Below are 17,483 nucleotides of genomic sequence, written 5' to 3' on the forward strand. Positions count from 1 at the left end.
AGCGGAGCGGAGCGGAGCCGCGGTGCCCGCCGCGCACGGAGCGAGGAGCGAGGGGCTGGGCGCGCCTGGCCGCCGGCTCTGCTCCCCCCCTTTTATCCCAGCCCCCACAAAGCCGGGAGCGGCAGAAGGCAAGAGAGAGGGAGGAGGTGGTGGTGGAGGAGGAGGAGGAGGAGGAGGAGGGAGGAGGAGGAGGAGGAGGAGGAGGAGGAAGGGGGGAGGCAGCGGCAAGCCAGGGCTCTGCTGCGCTGTGTCTTTCTTTGCTTTCCGCAGGCGGCGAGCGGCGGAGGCGCAGAGGGGAGGTCGGTTCCCCTCCGCCTCCCGCTCCGCTGCCTTTTGTGTGTGTGTGAGAGGCGAAGGGGGGGGGGAGAAAAAAAGAGGAGGAAAAAAAGGGGGAAAAAAAGGTGAAAAAAAAGGGGGAGCAAAAAAAAAAGGAAAAAAAGGGGAAAAAAATAAGCTAAGCGGTAGAGGGGAGAGAAAATCCCGGAAAAAATAAAATAGAGGGGTGGAGGGGGGGAGAGGGAAGGAGGAAAGAGCAGGCAGGGGACGGAGGAGGGGGCGGGCTGGCAGGAGCGGAGTTGCCTGGGGAGAATGTGAGCAGGAGGCGCTGGAAATGCTCTCGTTGAAGGTGGCGAGCGGTGCCGAGGGCTCCGGGACCCCCGCGGCCGGTCAGGACGCAGCCCCGGCGGGCGGCAGGAGCCTCCCCAAGCGGGCGGGCTCCGAGGGGCGCGGAGCGCAGGAGCCGGCGGGTGAGTACCGGGGACCCCCGCCTTTGTGTGGGGCCGGGAGGGGGGGAGGACACGCGGGACACCCCCTTTGGGCAGAGCGGGGGGGGCAGGAGGCGGCGTGTCGCGTGCATGTGTGTCCCCCCCCCCGCGCCGTCCCCTCTGCCGAAGTTGCGCGGCGAGTTGGTGCCAAATTGCCGGAGTTTAATGGCACTTGTGGTGGGGAGGGGCGTGCGGGCGCGGGGGGCCCGGGGCGAGCCCCCCAGGACGCGGGGGCTGCCGCCGCCGCCGGTTCGGCCGCTCCCCCCGGACACCCCCGGCTGTGCCCCCCCGGTGCGAGCGGTGAGTGACAGCTGTCAGAGCCGGCTCCGGCCGCTAGAAGGCAGAGCCTGTCAGCGGCGCGGGGGGCTAGGGGGGCTCCCCGGAGAGCACGGGGACCCCCGGGGCACAGCCTGCCCCCCCTTCCCCCGGCGGGCCGGCTCGGGGGAGCGGCGCGCAGCCCCCGGGAGGCTGCGGGGCCAGGGGCGTGCGGGAGGCTCCCCAGCCCCGGCGGTGAAGTTGCGTGGTCCGCGGCGCGGGGCTCGGCGAGCGGTTGTTACTCCCGTGCCTGTCATCCCCCCTCTGATTTGTTTTTATCGATCAGCTGATTTACCCCCCCTCCCACCCCCCCGCGCGGCCCCTCGGTGCTGGCGACAGGGACCGCGGGGGACCGCGGTGGCTCCGGCGGGGGCTGGAGTCACCCCACGGGGTCACGCTGACGCCAGCCCCTCTGTGTTTGATGTCCCCGAGGCCGACGCAGGTGGAGACACCTGAGTCCCCGCTCGTTGGTGTGCTGGGGGCCGGGGGGCCTGGTGCCCCCAGCCCGGGGCTGCCGGCAGAGCCCCCCAAAAGCAGCGGGGTGAGCTCATTGTGTGCCACGGCGCGCCGTGGAGTCACTCCAGATTTCTCCTGGCGTGCCAGAGAGCAGAGGCGAACCCCCGGGGCGCCGGGCACGGATCCTGCCCCGCTCTCCTTCCCACCCTGCTCCGAGTCGGGGGCGCGTGGTCTGGATCGAGGCCCCCCTCCCCAGCCTCTCCCCCTTTCCTCGCCCCCCCAGGTGTCCCCTTACACTGGCTTCTCCTGCTGGGCTGTGGAATTTGCAGGGGAGGGTGGTGGTGGTGGTGGGGAGCGGGGGGTGGAAGAGGAGGGCGGAGGGGGGGGCTGGAGAAGGGATGGCGCGGCGCCAAATTCCGCTCTGCCATGTCTCTGTAACCTGAATAGGCCAACTCCATCCCCGGTGCGAGTCCCCCGGGGCTCTGCCGCGCTCCGATGCAGGCGGGCGGGAGGTGGCTTTGGCCCGGCTGGTGGCGTGTGCCCCTGCAGCCCGCGGGCCCAGCCCGGTTCCCTCCCGGGCACCGGGCACCGGGCAGGAGGCGGATTTGGGCTGGGGGAGAGGGGCTGGCACCGCGGGTAGCCAAGGACATCCCCGGAGCGGGGCGGCCGGCGAGGAGAGGCCATGGAAGCCCGTGGAAGGTTACGGGAAGCCTGGGGGGCTGGCGCTGCCCTGGCCTCCTTAGAGGAGGCAGCAGGGACCCGGGGCAGGCTATTTCTGCTGAGATCCCGAGGAAAGCTCTGGGAGAATTGTGGGCTTCTATAAATAGTGTGTGTCAGCCGAGTGGAAACAGGGCCTTGAAATGCTCCTGCTATTCTCCCGAGTGCTTGGAACCAGCTCTTGGTAAACAGGGCAGCGGTGGGGAGGGCTGTTTCCTTCTTCCGGGCTCGGTAACAGGAGCGGGAGGGATGTGGGGGGGATTTTTGCCTGGCGATATGGCAGTGTTCCCCCCCTGGGGCCGGCCGGCGGGATGCTGGGCTGTGGCCGGGCTGCCCGGATGCGGGATGGCCCCTGAGTGCGCCGCAGATGTGTGTCCTCCCCCCCCGCCGTCCCCTCCCCGCCCCACCGCCCGCCGAACTTCGGGGCTGGGATGCGCCGTGCGCTCCTCGGGGAGCCGGGGATGCCGGGGCAGGATTTTGGGATGCGAGGGCTCAGCTGGCCGGGAGATGCTCGGCACAGCCCCTCCTCTGGCCGGCACGGGGGTGCCGGGGGTCACAGCCCGCTTCCCTCTCTCCCCACCGCGTGTCTGTCTGTCTGTCCATCCGTCCATCCATCCCGGCTGGAGCTGTTCCCGCTCTGCCTCGGGGCACACGCTGAGCCGTGCCTTGGCCCTGTGCTGCTGGAGGGCAGGGATTTGATCCCGTGGGACCTTCCCAGGCATGCCTGGGCACCCAGGCTGCTGGGGACCTTGTTCCTCAGGGGGTGCTGGTGCAGTGGGGACACGGTGACGTGTTCCCAGGGGGTTTGCTTGGCTCTGGGGCACATCCTGGCAGCCCCAGTGCTGTGGGGAGCGTTCAGCTTCCCACGAGGACCTGGCATCGTGCTCATTTGTCACCACCCCTCGCACCCACACCCCAACATTCACCTTGTGCTGCAGACAGCGGCTCGAAACCTGCCTTGTTATTATTTTCCTTAAAAATAACACAAAAGGGAAATAACCGGGTTGTGCTTAGCTCCCCACTGGGAGTTTTTAGGGTGATGTACAGTGGGCTGAGCAGTGGGAGGGATCCAGCGCACTTCTGGTGGGATTTGGTGCTGGATTCGGAGTTCACCAGGGTGCCACAGGGCTGGGGGCCCACCCCGTGCCATGCTGCTGCCCGGTGCTCAGTGCTGGCACAGCAGAGCCCTCCCGGCGTGGGTGGGAAGGGGCGAGCGCCAGTCCGGTGGGGCTTTTTTTTCCCTTCTCCCTCTTTCTTTTTTTTTTTTTCCTCCTTTTTTCTTTCTTTTTTTTTTTTTCCCTCCCTCTCTGTGGGTTGAGCGTTGGGGCGACAGACAGGGAAAGTCTGAGCAATGGTCTCCGTGCTGGTGCTGTCTTCAATCACCGCGTCCCAGAATCCCTCGCTCTGGGCCTTCTAGGCACAAGGGCTTACAGCGAAAATCGGCAGCTGCAGCTGCGAGTGAAAGCACAAGAGCCCGGCTGGGTCTTTGGCATCGGCAGGAGAGCAAAAAAAAGCTGGGGGAGGCGAGGAGGGAAGGGAAAAGGCGGGGGGAAATGTGCCCTGTGGTTTTTTTCCAGGCTTGCCACCGAGGGTTGTGTTTCAGAGCATCGGTTCCCGGGCGCGGGAAGAGGCGGGAGGACGGGGGGTGCGCAGCGATGCCTCCGGGGAGCTCATTAAAATCTGCCGGCTCCCCCCTTTCGCCGGCCGAGAGAGGCTGCATGTGCAGGAAGGAGGGAGGGACTGCTGGGAAGGAACACGCCGGCGAAGCGGCTGCCCGGTGGGGACAGTTGCCGGCCCGGGCAGGAACGCTGCCCCGGGGCTCACCTGTCGGAGCACGCCGGCCGCGCCGTGCCAGCGAGGCCGCGACAGGGGCTGGTGTGTGCGGGAGCCCCCGGCCCCCAGCCGGGCTCAGGGGGTGATGCTGTGCCCTGCTGGGCAGGGGAAGCGTGTTTGGGGCGATGCCGGGGGTCAGGGGGTGCAGCAGGAAGGGGAGGGAGGGTGGGAGGTGTCAGCACGTGCATGGGCAGCGTCGGAGTGCTGGCTGTGCAGCAGGGTTTGGGGTGTGCAGCAGGGTTTGGGGTGTGCAGGAAGGGTTTGGGGTGTGCAGGAAGGGTTTGGTGTGTGCAGGAAGGGTTTGGGGTGTGCAGGAGGGGTTTGGTGTGCAGGCAGGGTGTGTGGACAGGGTTTGGTACATGCAGGAAGGGTTTGGGGTGCAGGCAGGGTGTGTGGACAGGGTTTGGTGTGTGCAGGAAGGGTTTGGGGTGCAGGTGGGGTGTGTGGACAGGGTTTGGTGTGTGGGCAGCGTTTGGTGTGTGGACGGGGTTTGGTGTGTGCAGAAGGGTTTGTTGTGCAGGGTTTGGTGTGTGGACAGGGTTTGGTGTGTGCAGGAAGGGTTTGGTGTGTACAGGAAGGGTTTGGTGTGCAGGTGGAGCTCGGTGTGCTGGCAGGGTTTGCTGTGCAGGTAATTCGGTGTACAAGGCAAGGATTGGTGTGCATGGGCAGAGTTTAGTTTGCAGGCAGGGTTTGGTACAGAGGCGGGTGTTGATGTGCACTGGGAGGGTTTGGTGTGCAGGCAAAGACTGATGTACAGGGATGAGGCTGACTGGGTGCTAAGGTGGGTCTGGGCAGGTGCTTGCAGAGGATACACCACCCTGGCAAAAATACCTCCTTCCCCTCCCCAGTGAAGGGCACTGGCAGTGTTGGGCATCCCCCTTCCCATTCCAAACCCCATGACCTGCTGGAGGGAGAGCGTTGGTGCAGCCTGGCCTGGCACAGTGCAGGGAGACAGAGGAGAGGCAGAATGTGGTACTGATCCTCTCAGGGGGAGAGGGGAGCACTTCTGGCATCCTCCAGCTCCAATCCTCTGCCCTTCCCACCACTGAACCAGCTCCAGGCAGAGGGAGCACCATGCCATGCCATGCCATGCCATCCCATCCCATCCTATCCCATCCCATCCCTCAGCTGCTGCTGCCGCCTCCAGGGCCTCAAGCCCCACGCACTCTCCCTTCTTCTCTCTTCCCTCTTTCCTCTTCCCTCTTCGCCTCCTGCTGACTTCAGCGCATCGGCTTGGGCTCAGCGCCTGAACATTCCTTGCAAAACCTGGGCCTAAAATATCTGGAGGAGGATGGAGCGCCTTGGGCGAGGGAGATGAGCTCCTCAGCTGCAGGAAAGAGGGAGGCTGCCGGGCTGGAGGCAGCAGGGACGCTCTGCTCCCTGCCAGCTGCCAGCCCCGCTGGCCCCCCGGGAAAACGCCAGGAATAAATCTTGCCTGGTGAGGTTGGCAGTTTGGTTTGGTTTGGTTCGATTTGGTTTGGTTTGGTTTGGTTTGGTTTGGATGTGCCCAGCAGAAGCAGGGGCACGAGCACCCTGTGGAGCACCAGGAGTGGCACAGGGAGCGGGGATGGCGTTGGGAGTGGGGTGACAGAAGGGCAGGGTGGCATGGAGCGTGGTGACAACAAATCAGGGGGAGAGGGAGGGGAGGGTCACAGGGGAACAGGACAGCAGGGTGACAGTGGATCAGGGGGCAGGGAATGGGATGGAGGGGGAGCAGGAGAACTGGGTGCCATGGGAGAGCAGGGTGGCAGGGAACTAGGATGGCAGTGGAGCAGGGTGACAGAGGAGCAGGGTAGCAGCGAAACAGGATGGGAGGGTGACAAGAGAGCAGGGTGGCAGGAGAGTGAGCTGGGTTGGGGTGGCTGAGGAGGGACAATAACTGCTGGGAGGGAGGTGCTACGCGGGAGCTGTGTGAGAACCAGTTTGCGAGGTCCAGATTGGCAGCAGATCCTGAACCAGGAGGAGCTGAGCATCCATACGGCCCCTGCCGAGATCAGACGCGACGACAGCGACTCGGTTTGGGGGAAGAAATTGGAGGCGGGGGAAGCTTTTTTGCTGAAATGAAATTTGAACCCCAAAGTGGGAGGGAAGTGGAGGTGGGGGGCACGGCTCTCTCCACATGGTTATTACTGCTGTTTTCCACCCAGCTGAAAGGAGAATGTAGCTTAATATGGACCCGCGGGGAGGAGAAGCACTCGGGAGCGGGGATTTGGCAGGAGGGAGCTGGGAAACAGCGAGAGGAACGTAGAGGTGAGAGTGGCCAGGGCTTTGCCCAGGGAGGAGAGGACGGAGCCGGGCTGGAACAAGGCGCTATTGTTCTTGGCGAGCAGGGGGCCAGCCGCGGCCCCCCCAGACCCGCAGAGCTGGCGCGGATGTGGGGAAGGTTTTTTGGGACCGGTTTTTCCCGGCGGATTGCTGGCTGGGGAGTGAGAAGAGCTCAGTGTGCTGGGGTGCACCAAAGGGAGCTCAGGAAACACCCAGAGAGGCAAAGGGAGGCTCTGGCGTTTGATGGGGAGCTGATGGCAGGTGAGAGGACAGGGCTGAGGAGGGGGAATTTCAGATCAGCGAGCGGGAGTGGGGGTGGTGGGGCAGGGGTTTGTTGGCTGCAGGACGATGTGGGAATGGGGCAAAACCCAGCGTCCCTCATTCTGCCAGCACAGCAGCTGCTCCTTGGTGCATGTGTGGGGTGGGGGAGATCAAAACGGAGAGCCTGGGGACCTCGCTGGCCTGGGGACCTCTGTCACCCCATGATTCATGTCCTGCCATGATCCCCTCTTGGCTGCTGGCACCTCTCCAGTGGTCCCCATCACGCCCTGCTATCCCACATGTCCCCTTGGTCCCTTGCCCCAGCACCTGACATCGCCGCCCTCAGCATTTCACTGCTGCTGTAGATGTCACTGCCACGTTGCCAGAGCCACCAGCTGTCCCCCGGGCCATGACAGTGCTTGGGGACACCCAAGGGTGCCAGTGAGCAGGAATGCGGGGAACCAGCGAGGCTGGAGGAAGAGGAGGAGGGGAACGGAGGGATGTGCAGTCCCATGGGCTCTGGGAGCTGTGGCCAGGGATGGGGTAATGAGGCAGGGGCCAGGCTCAGGGCAAAACTGAGCTTACCCCAGCCTTTCCTGGGCTGCCGTGCCTTGGCCCTCCCAGCACAGCTGGAAAAGAAAGACCCCCCTGCAGCACATCCCCGGCATTTGCTCCCCATCCCCCAGTTCCCACCTCTCTGATGCTTCTAACGCAGCGATGCCCTAAAGGCAGCAGAAGCACCTTTGCAAGTGCACACTAAATATTTGAACACGCTTGGGTGGCTCTGGCACCACTGCTGCTCTCCTCCTTCCCCATCCTCTTCCCTGGCCTCTCTGCACTCCCCAAATCCAGCGGGTACCCCTCCTTTCCTTTATTGGGTGCTCCTCCTTTCCTTCCAGAGAGGGGTGTGATATTTGCTCAGCAGCTCTTGCTCAGAGTTATCCGCTGCAGCCGAGGCAGTGCTTGGCATCACCGTGTCACCCCGGGTGTGTGTCACCGCGTGTCCCCCCCTCCCCAGCCCACCCGCTGCCAGCCCCGGCTGCACGTGGTGGTTCCGCGCGACGCCCGCCTCCCCATCCTTCATCCCTCCTCTTCCTCCCAGCCTCAGCACCCTGCAGCCGGGCTGGGCGCCCAGCGGGGCGGGAAGGCGGGGAGCAGCGCTCCCCTCCCCTCCCCGGCATTCCTTGGGAGTGAAACACAAGAGCTGGCAGGGCACTCCTGCTTTCTCTGGCCTCCGCTCCTCCGGTGCCTGAACAAAGCCCTCCTGCCTCTCCCAGGAACCTGGGGTTTGAAACAGGAGAGAAGGCTGGTGCTGCGTGGCAATGCCCTCCTCCGGCGTGTTTTGGGTTCTGTGGTGGGTGGGGGACAGAGGTGGGCACAGTCCCCGTGGGGGGCAGCTCTGGACAGGGTACCCCAGGCTACCCACAAGCACTCAGCCTGCCTCAGGAACTGTTGGCATCCTCCCCAACCTGGGTTTTGCTTCCCCACCATCTCTCTGCCATCGCATTGCCATGGAAACTGAGCCCTGAAGAGTACCAGTTCAATTCCAGTTTGCCCCCAGTTTGATCGTAGTTTGGCCCCGGCTCTCTCGTGACAACACAGGTTGGTGTATCCTTCATGCCATGGTCCAGGATGATGCATCCCACAGGGAATGTGCGCTCTGTGCCCCTTCCCAATGTCCAACACCCCCCTCCTCACCAAACAAAGCCCCCCCACCCTCCCCACCACCCCCGGTGAAGCAGGCCCCTGTCGGAGCGCAGTCCCCGACAGCGAAGGTTATTTTAATGGATGCATTACTTTAAACGAACCCTCCGCCATCTGTTCCACCCCCTAATTACGCATGCAAAAAAAAGCCCATCTCACAGCCAGCGCAGGAGAAAGTAAAGATATAAGTGATTTAAATGCATGTATCCGCAGCTCCGCCAGCAGCTGGGCTGGGCTGCGCTCCTCAGCTGCCTGGTGAGCTGGGCAACTTGGAGGCAAGGAGGCAAAAGGGGTGGTTCTGCTGGGTCCAGCTGTGCCAGCAGCTCGGGAGGGCGGCCGGGGTGCTGGGTGGACGCTGGGTGCAGCAGGCTTTGGAGCACGGTGGCCGTATCCATCCGTCCATCCATCCGTCCCTCCATCCGTGCTGCCATGCCCGTCCCCATCACGCCCTGAAGGTTAGCTGTGCCCGCCGGCTGCCAGCCTCGGCATGGCGGCGGCTGAGCCTTCAACGCGCGGGGACACGCCACCGTCCCCAGGCTGCCGCGGTGCATGGCGGGGGCGTGGGGGGAGAGCCCCCAGCCTGGCCGGGCTCCTGGTCCTGACGCTGTCCCGAGGTGGCTGAACGGGCAGGGCGTCCCTCGGGGGTGAGGATGAGTGTGGGAGGCCTCCGGGGGACACTGGGTGCTCGTCCTCTGGCTGAGGAGGGCAGGCTTTTCCCTCACACTGCTTTTCCCAAGCAGTAGCTCTGTTTCTAATGAGCCATGCCCAGATCCAGGGAATCTTGAGCCCTGAATGCTCCCAGGGGATGTTCGACCCTGGGAGTCTGTCCTTTGGGACAGCGGAAGGTGAGAGTGGGCTGGGGGGGACTGAGTGAGACCTGCTTGGAGAGGCAGAGCTCACAGGTGATGAAAAAACCCCATTTTTACATCAATCTGCTGCTTTGGGGACTCCCAGCAGGGACAGGGAGGTGACAACAGTTCAGGGGGCTCTGTCTATCCCCTGTCTAGGGGGAAACAGGGGGAACCCTTCACCCAGGGCTGCCCCACTCTGACTCAGTTTCCCCCATCCCCAGTACAAACCACCCACAGGGATGGGATGGTTGACTGGCATGGCTTAGGGTGACCCCACAGGACCACGACCACCACAGCAGGGCCAGTGCCTGGCGCCGGAGCCGCCGGCGGTGCTGGGTGCCCGTCGTCCCCCCCTCTCCCTCCGTCTCCTTCTCTCCGTGCCTGACTGCAGCAGATGCGCCAGCTCTGCAGGAAGAGGGAATTAAGTTGGGCTGGAGGAATTTTAAAGATTGCTGCAGGCCTGAGGGTCTTAGATCCCCCCGCGGAGATGGGCAGTCATGCAGAATTAATCCTATCGGCAGCCTGGCTCGGCTTCAGCCGGTGCAGAGCTCCGGGAGAGCGCGGGGGGCGATGCTGGGGGCGGCTCAGAGAGCCCCGGTGCCTCTCGGCGTCGATGGGAAATTAATAATGAAAAATTAAAAGCCCCAATTCAGCCTTTCGCCCCCCTCCTTCCTTCTCCCCATCAGCCTGGAGGTGGGACTCGTGGGGGGGAGGAGGTGGGTGGATTCTGCAAAGCTTAAGGAAAACCTGTTTGCCGTAGCCAAGAGAGCCCACGGTGGGAGAGAATGCTGGGGCCACATCCTCCTGCCAGTGCTCGCCCGTGTGCCACGGTGGGCTGGCACGGGGACACCCCTGTGCTGCCACCACCCTGCTCCAGCTGCAGGGAGCTCATGAGAGGCACGAGCAGGCTGGAGGGACAGCGGGCGGGTTGGGGTGACAGGAAGGAGGCTGAGGTGGCAGTAGGAAGGCTGGGGTGGCAGTAGGAAGGCTGAGGTGGCAGGAGCAGGCTGGGGGGGCAGGAGGAAGGCTGAGGTGGCAGGAGGCAGGTTGGGGTGGCATAGGAAGGCTGAGGTGGCAGGAGGCAGGCTGGGGTGCTGTGCCAGCGCAGGGGACACAGGGACACACCAGGCATCCCCACGTGCTGCCCCAGCCACCCGCCACGTCCGAGGGGACGCCAGGGTGACATCTGGGCTCTGCCAGCCCCACAGGCAGCCTTGTCCCTGCCGTCCCTCCCGGCTCCGGGGCTGCGGTGCCACCGTGCCCGTGGGCTCGGTGGCTGCGTGACGCCGGGCAGGGTGGCCCGCAAGGGCTCTGCAGCTGCTGCCGAGCCCTCTGCTCCTCCGGTTTATAAATAATGCAGCACCCAGGCGTGCTGGCAGTGCCCGCACACGCCCGCAGCCCCGGCGTGGCGGCGGCGCTCTGGGGGCGAGGACGGGTGCCACCACCCCGGCAGGGTGACACCGAGCCGCGTCCCCCCGCCGGGGAGCTGGCGACCCCCGGTGTGTCCCCGCTCCCCACCCTGTCCCCCAGCCCCACATGCCCGGCGCGGGGGGTGGCGGTGCTGGATGCCCGCGGTGACCCCACGCGTGGGGACGTCCCCAAGCCTCACGACAGTGGCGCGGATGGCGACGCGCAGCTTGCAGCGTTGCCATGGCGATGTGCTGGCGCTAACGAACCCGAGTAAACATTAACGAGGGAGAGCCCCACGCGGGTGGCTGCGAGCGCGGGGACCCGCGCGTCCTGCGGGACGGGGCTGGGCTGGGGACACAGCGTGCGGGGGGCCCGGGAGATGCCCCAGGGTCCCGCTGGGTGCTGGGTCAGGCTCTGGTTTGATGCTCGGGCTGGCACCTCTGGGTGCTGGGTCAGGCTCTGGTTTGATGCTCAGACTGGCACCTCTGGGTGCTGGGTCAGGCTCTGGGGGGCAGGATGTCAGTTCCCTTCTCAGTTTAGGGGCACCCAGAGTGGGGAGGTCCCACCTTGAGGTTCCAGAGGTCCTGTTGTGCCCTGGCACTGCTGTCCCGCTCTGGCACAGCCCCCCTCTCTGTGGGTGCTGGCTTGGAGGGGGTTGAGTCCCCAGGGTGCCCCCGGTGCTGGCGGGGAGCTCGGGGTCTCCCTGTGACTCAACTCCCCACGTTGCTCCTTGGCCACGCCGGCACAGGGACCCCCACCCTGCTTTGGGTGGCGGTCGGGGTGAGGGCAGCCCCCGCACCGCGCCCGAGGTCCCCTCCGCCATTTAATGGTGCTGCAGCTCATTAAACGGAGGTGCAGGTGCCCCCGGTACCTTCATCCTCCCGGAGGGCTCCTAATGAGCGGCTGCTAACGAGCGCGCGGCTCCTCGCGGCCCCGCAAGGGGCTGATTGGCGAGCGGCACCCGGAGCCACGCACGGGCTCCTTCCAGAGCCTTCCAGGGGTCCAGAGACCCCCTTGCCAGGCTGTGGATGTGGCCTTTGCCCCGTGCACGTCACCGAAACTGCCCCAGTGTCACAGCAGTCACCAGTGCCACTGAGGCTGTCTCCAGCTTCAGCGTGTGCGTGCTGGGCACCTGCTGCCCTGTGCCTCAGTTTCCCCTGCACGGGGACACAGGCCTTGGCGATGGGCACCAGTGCTCACAGACACTCAGAGGTGCGGGTTGAGGCTCCTGCTGGTCTTCCCAGCCCCATTGCTGTCCCCAGTCACACTCTGCAAAGCCACCTGAGCCCTGCAAGGGTGACCTGCTTGGGTCCGTCTGCACGGGGCACTGCAGGGGTTTGGCAGAGGGGCTGTGAGGGTCCCGAGCACCCCAAAAACCCAGCGGCACTGATGCTGTGCAGGGTTCAGGGCAGCAGGTGCCCAGAGGAGTTCAGCTGGGGCATGCCTGGCTCAGAGGGGCTCTTAAGCTCGTCCCCTCTTTTGGGGGCTGTAGTGGGGAGACCCCACCCTGCAAAGAGCCATGAGCCCACAGCAGGGCTGGGACCCCAGCTCCCCACCAAAGGGAGCTCTAATCCTCGGTGACACCGTGCCCAGCCCCGTGGTGGCTAATTGCAGTGTCCCCAGCTGAGGATTACAGTTTAAAGCAGGAAAGGAGCAGCAGGAGCAGATGAGCTCCTGAGCAACAAAGCTCCCATTCCCCTGCAAAACGACTTTTATTAGGGGTATAATTAAAAGCTGACAGGAGGCAAAAATCATGGGGATGGTCAGGGTGAGGGATGAAGGCACCTGAAGGTCCCTGTGTCCCCCCAGGTGTCCCACCCGCCCGCTTCCCACTCTGACCACAGCGCTGCTGGCAGGGCAGGAGGGAGCGAGGTGCTGGGCTGGCAGAGGAAATCCAAACTCAGCCCCTATGAAAGGGGCTTTGTGTGCCCAAGAAGGAGCAGCCCTCCTCCTTCTCCTCCTCCTTCTCCTCCTCCTCCTCTGCCTCCTCCTCCTCCTCCTCCTCTTCTGCTGGCCGCGGGGCCACCTTCCTGCCTGGGGGTGGCCTCAGCGTGGGTGCCAGAGGGAAACGAGGCACAGAGCAGCATGGCAACCCTGTGGCCTCCTGCCCTGCCTAGACTCCTGAGATTTCCCCATGGTTTGTACCATGGCTGTGGATGAGGCAGTCCCTGGGGATGTGCTGGGGTCCCCATGGGTGCCCCAGCTGGTGCAGAGTCCCTGGGATGGGTCCTCTGTACCCTGGCCAAGGCACTTGCAGTGGAGAAGGAGTAGCAGGGACAGAAAGACACAAGGACAGAGGGACATCTTCCCCTGTCCCCTTCATGCCACCTGGATTGTCCTTTCCCAAAACCGCCGCCTGCCTCAGTTTCCCCTTCCCCCCCATGAGTGCTGTGCCTGCCCTCCAGCACGACAGGACCCCGGATCACCCTGGGGGAGCTCAACCCTCCTTGGTGACCCCAGCTGCCCCCGCAGACGTGGCTGATGTCCCCTGGGAAGGGGACACTTTGCAGCACCCAGTGTGTGGCACCTTTCTGGGTCTGCGCTCACAGAACATCGCTCCGGTGCCAGTCTGGCCCCGTGGCAGGGAGGAGGGTGGGCGCAGAGGGACCCCCGCTGGGAGCTGGGCACTGGCCACCTTGGCCTGGCCCAGCCCCAGCCCCAGCGGGCAGTGGAGGGCTTGTTCTTTGCCTGGACAGGAAGACGAATGAATTCCATTATGGGATCGCGATTTTATTCCACGTGTCAGGGAGCCTGAGATTAACTTGCTCACCGGGCTGTGACAAACCCAGACACCCGCGTGCACGCGCGCCAGCGCGGGGGCTTCGCACGGGCACGGAGCTGCCGGGCCCCTGCCGTGCCCACCCGGGGCAAGCAGAGCTGTGCTCACCCTGATTCCAGCAGGAGCCCTCCAGCACCTGGGGAAGGGGCAAAGACCAAGGCCAGGGGTCTGGCGCTGCCACTGTGCCGTCCCACGTCCTAAAGGTCCTTTGGCCACCCAAGGACTCGTGTCTTGCAGAGAGGCGAGGGGTGAAGCATGATCCCAGCACAGCTCTGGGAGGCCCTGTGCTGCCAAGCGACAGGCTGGGAGGAAGGCAGGAAGTGGAACATGGGGGCTTGGGGACCTTGACGATAGCTGGTGACACTGGGGACTTGACAAGACCAATGGGCTGCTCTTATCTCACCTCAGCCAGGTGGTTGCCCGCTTTGGGAGGGCGTTGGGGCTGTGCAGCTGTGTCAGGGCCGTGCCGTGCCGTGCCGGGGCCGGCTGCTCTCCCCTCAGCACCCCCCCTGTGCGGGCGCAGGCAGCTGGCTCTGTTTGCTGGAGGCTTTGCGCATTCCAGTTCGTGGGTCACTCGCCTTCGAAACCTCTCCGGGGACAGAGGCAGTTGGGAGCCGTAACAAACAACCCAAGGGCTCCAGTGACGCCCGCGCCCGGCGCTGCCTGCCAGCTCTGGGGTGGGAGGGCTTGGGAGAGGGCCCCCCGCGCCCCTGGGCTGCTGGAAGGCAGCTCTGGGGTGGTGCTGGGAGGTCCCAGTAGTGTAACCAGGGAGGAGGGACATGCTGAGCAGGTTTCCGTGCAGGAGGCGGGAGTGATTGCCTTTTGGGGAGCAGTGAAGAGTGCAGGAGCAATGCTGTGGCCACTTGTGCACTGGGGACAGGGCACAGAGAGGGGCACTGGCAGGGGGGCCTCATCCATGATCCACACAGGAAGGGGTGGTGGAGTTGGCCAGGCACGGTACAGGCAAGAGGACAACGTGGGCAGCAAGTATGAGGTGGCTGAGTGTCCTGGTGTCCTGGAATGTGGCTCGGAGCCATCCCCAGGAGTTCCTGGGTCCGGTGGGGTGGTGGGAGCGCAGCGCGGCTTGGGGAGGCTGGGCGGTGCAGGAAAGGTCAGCCTTGGCCAGATGCAGCCACTCCACCCTCCTCCAGTGCTTTGCACATTAATGCAAATGCACTGGCCTGAGTGGTTCATTAGCAGCATGTGGAATGGAATAATGCATCCGCATCCCATTAGCCTAATGAAAAAAAGGGAGCCGGCACCTGGAACAAAGCTGCCGACTCTTGGCTAGTGCTCTGGCTCGGCCATGCTGGGCCGTGGGGCCCCCCCTCGCTTCTCCTCCCTTCCCCTCCCCTCCCTTCCCCTCCCTCCCCTCCCTCCCCTCCGCCGCCCCAGCCCTCTGAGCATCCCAGCGCTGCGGAAGGGGACCCCATCCCCAGGGTGTCACCACAGATCCCATTCCCAGGACGTCGCCACGGCAGGGTGCAGCCCCAGGAGGACTCCAGGGTGGTCCCAGCATCACCCCTCAGCATCCCATGGGAGAGGGATCCAAGGCAGCAGCGGCACAGAGGCATGGGCTGGGTGTTGAGAAGGCTCCGTGTCCCTGGGGCTGGGAGCGCAGCCTCGGAGGATCCCGCTGGGAGTGCAGAGCCTTGGGGCACCCCGGGGTGGGCAGAGCCGGTGGCTGCATCATCCTTCTGCATCCGCGAGCGGGAGGGGGTCCAAGCTGGGAGTGCCGCAGTGGCGCTGGCCGGGTGTCGAGATGTCCCCATGTCCCTGGGGCCGGGAACGCGGAGCCTGAAGGATTAGAGGAAACATTGCCAAACAAACCAGGCTGTGCCGGAACCAATTAGCCTCCAGCAGGCAGAGTTTCAGATGCTGTTATTTCTGCCTCTTCTCTTTTCTCTCCCTCCTTCTGTCTCCCCCTTTCCCCCTCCCCGGCCCTCCCCAGCCCCTCCTGCCCGCCCCCAGCATCCCTGCTCTCGCCATTCCTCTCCGTGTCGGAGCTTGTTTTGGGCACTGGCTCTGGAGTGAGTCATGCCGCGCGTAGGGGATTTTAAAAGCTTTCTGCTGTCGCTGGGAAGCCGGTTTGGGCTGCTCCGACACTGGGGGTGGAGCGCCGTGCCTCGCAGACAACCCTCGTCTGGGGAACCCAAAAAAATCCCCCACCCCGATGCCCCGAACCCCTGGGATCCCAGGGCCCCCCCCTTTGCGGGGTCGGCTCCGGCACCCCAGCCAGCGGTTGAGTCACAGGCGAAACTTTCGAGCCGTTGGAGCTTCCTCGGCGGGCCCCTCTCGAGGAAGTGGTCTGCCGGGGCGCCGGGCCCGCCGGGGCGGTTGCCCCGTCCCGGTGGGTGCAGCACGCAGGCGCGGGCGGCCAGCGCTGGAGCTCGAAGCGTGGGAGAGTTTTTGGTTTTTTTTATTTTTCCACCCCCCCTTTCCCTCCCTCCTTCCCTCCACTGCCGCCTCCGCCGGCCCTGCTGCCAAACCCGGGGTGGGGGCCCTCCGGCACGACCCTCCCGCCAGTCCGCAGCTGGCCGCGGTCCCCCCCTTCATCCTCCTCCTCCTCCTCCTCCTCGCCTTGAGCTGTGCTGCTGAGGGACTGCAGCTCCCGTGGATCAGGAGGAGATTTAGGTCAAGCGCTCGACTGAGTCGAAACAGCCATCTGTGTGCGGAGGAAACCGGCCACCCAGAGCCCCCGGCGCGGCTGGCCCGGCATCGCCACGGGGTCCTGGCACCCCCCGGACCCTGCGCCCGGGCACACAGCCTGCCTTTGTCTCCAGCAAGGGAAAAAACCCACCCAGCGAATAAACAAACGGGGGAAAAAAAATCCCCCTTCCTGCCGATGCATCAGCCCCGGCTGTGCCGTGGGCATCGCCGCGGAGTTTGGCACGGAGCGGCCGCGGCAGCGCTCCAAGGTCGCCCTGACACGCGGGGGGAAGGTGTGTGCGGCGTGAACCGGGCACGGCTGCGGGAGCCGGGCCGGGCGGGCGGTGCGGGCAGCAGGGAGGCCCTGGCCGCCTGCCCGGAGCCCGGACTCCTGGGTTCCTGCAGGAACAGGGTGGAGCGGGAGGAGGATGGGGAGCTGGTGTCATCCCGGCCGCGGCGGGGGGGAGCCACTCCCTCCCCGGGAGAGCGAGGGGCTCCGCTCCAAGCCGCGGCCGCCGTGCCTCAGTTTCCCCGGCTGATGGAGTAGAGCGGCCCAGTGGCGGCAGCGAGGTGCGGACCTCCAGATGCCCCCTGGCACCCCGCAGCGGGGCAGAGGTGACCGCGGCCCCTGCTGCTCTCCACCTGCCCGCTTAGTCTTGCTTTCTCCATTTCCTTCCGGAGCCTTTTCTCGCCCGCCGGGGTCTGCGCGCACGCTGGGCGCAGGGAGAGGAAACGCCGCCTTGGCCGTGGGAGGGCTGGCGCCGGATGGGCCCCGCAGCCCCGGGCGGTTTGGCACAGCCCAGCCGTGTGCCGAGCGGTGCCCGGGCCCGGCCGGAGCCCGGCGGGCACGGCGATGCTGGCCTGCCGCTCGCCCCGTGCGCCGCCCTGCCCGCGCCCCGCCGGGCCCCTCGGGAGCCCATCGCAGAGCCCGGTAAGGAGCTTTGTTTGCAGCCACTTTGCGCGGTAATCCCGCCTTGGCCGCGGGATTATGCGTGGGGAGAGCTGTGGGGGGCACAGCCGGAGCAGACGGGGTTCGGAGGTCAAGGTTTCCCTCGGTGCAGTGGGCTCTGGCCAGGAGAGTGACGGGGACATCCTTGTGCTTGAGGGGGTCACACAGGGACCACAGCGTGTGCCCCCAGCCACTGGGCAAGGCTGGCAGAGCCCTGTGCCAAGCCAAGCCAGGGCTGGGCCGGTGCTTCCCGCTGGGATGTGTGCAGCATCCCTGCATCCTTCTCCATCCTTCCGTCCCGGTGTGGCAGCAGCAGGCGTGTGCAGGCAGCTGCGAGGCAGGAGCTGCCAGGAGGTGCTGGTCCCGTCCTGGTCCCTTCCCAAGGCCCGTTCCAGGGTCCCATCCCAGCCTCCCCGCAGCCCTGCGTCCCCGGGCGGGCTCGGAGGGGGCTGTGGATGCTGGGAGCTCAGCGGTGCTTTATGGTCTCAGAGGGCTCCATTAATTCTTTAAATATCCAGCCTTTCCAGGTG

General features: G+C 65.2%; 1 protein-coding gene across 4 annotated transcripts in view; it reads left to right on the forward strand.

The window, feature by feature from the left end:
• AHDC1 (AT-hook DNA binding motif containing 1) overlaps positions 1-17,483 on the forward strand; it is a 49,504-nt gene continuing 32,021 nt past the window's right edge. Inside the window, exons 1-2 of one of the 4 annotated variants that reach the window (XM_039733617.1) lie at positions 1-128; positions 626-746. Coding sequence is in view for 1 of the 4 variants with exons in the window: in XM_039733613.1 (XP_039589547.1) it covers positions 611-746 (136 nt within the window). In the remaining 3 variants the exon portion in view is untranslated. Of the gene's footprint in view, positions 129-164; positions 300-439; positions 747-17,483 lie in introns of those variants that run through there. The other 3 variants (XM_039733614.1, XM_039733616.1, XM_039733613.1) reach the window with 3 other exon arrangements.

The sequence above is a fragment of the Passer montanus genome, unplaced genomic scaffold (assembly GCF_014805655.1).
Source record: "Passer montanus isolate IOZ18808 unplaced genomic scaffold, ASM1480565v1 scaffold89, whole genome shotgun sequence".
In the NCBI taxonomy this organism is placed as follows: domain Eukaryota; kingdom Metazoa; phylum Chordata; class Aves; order Passeriformes; family Passeridae; genus Passer; species Passer montanus.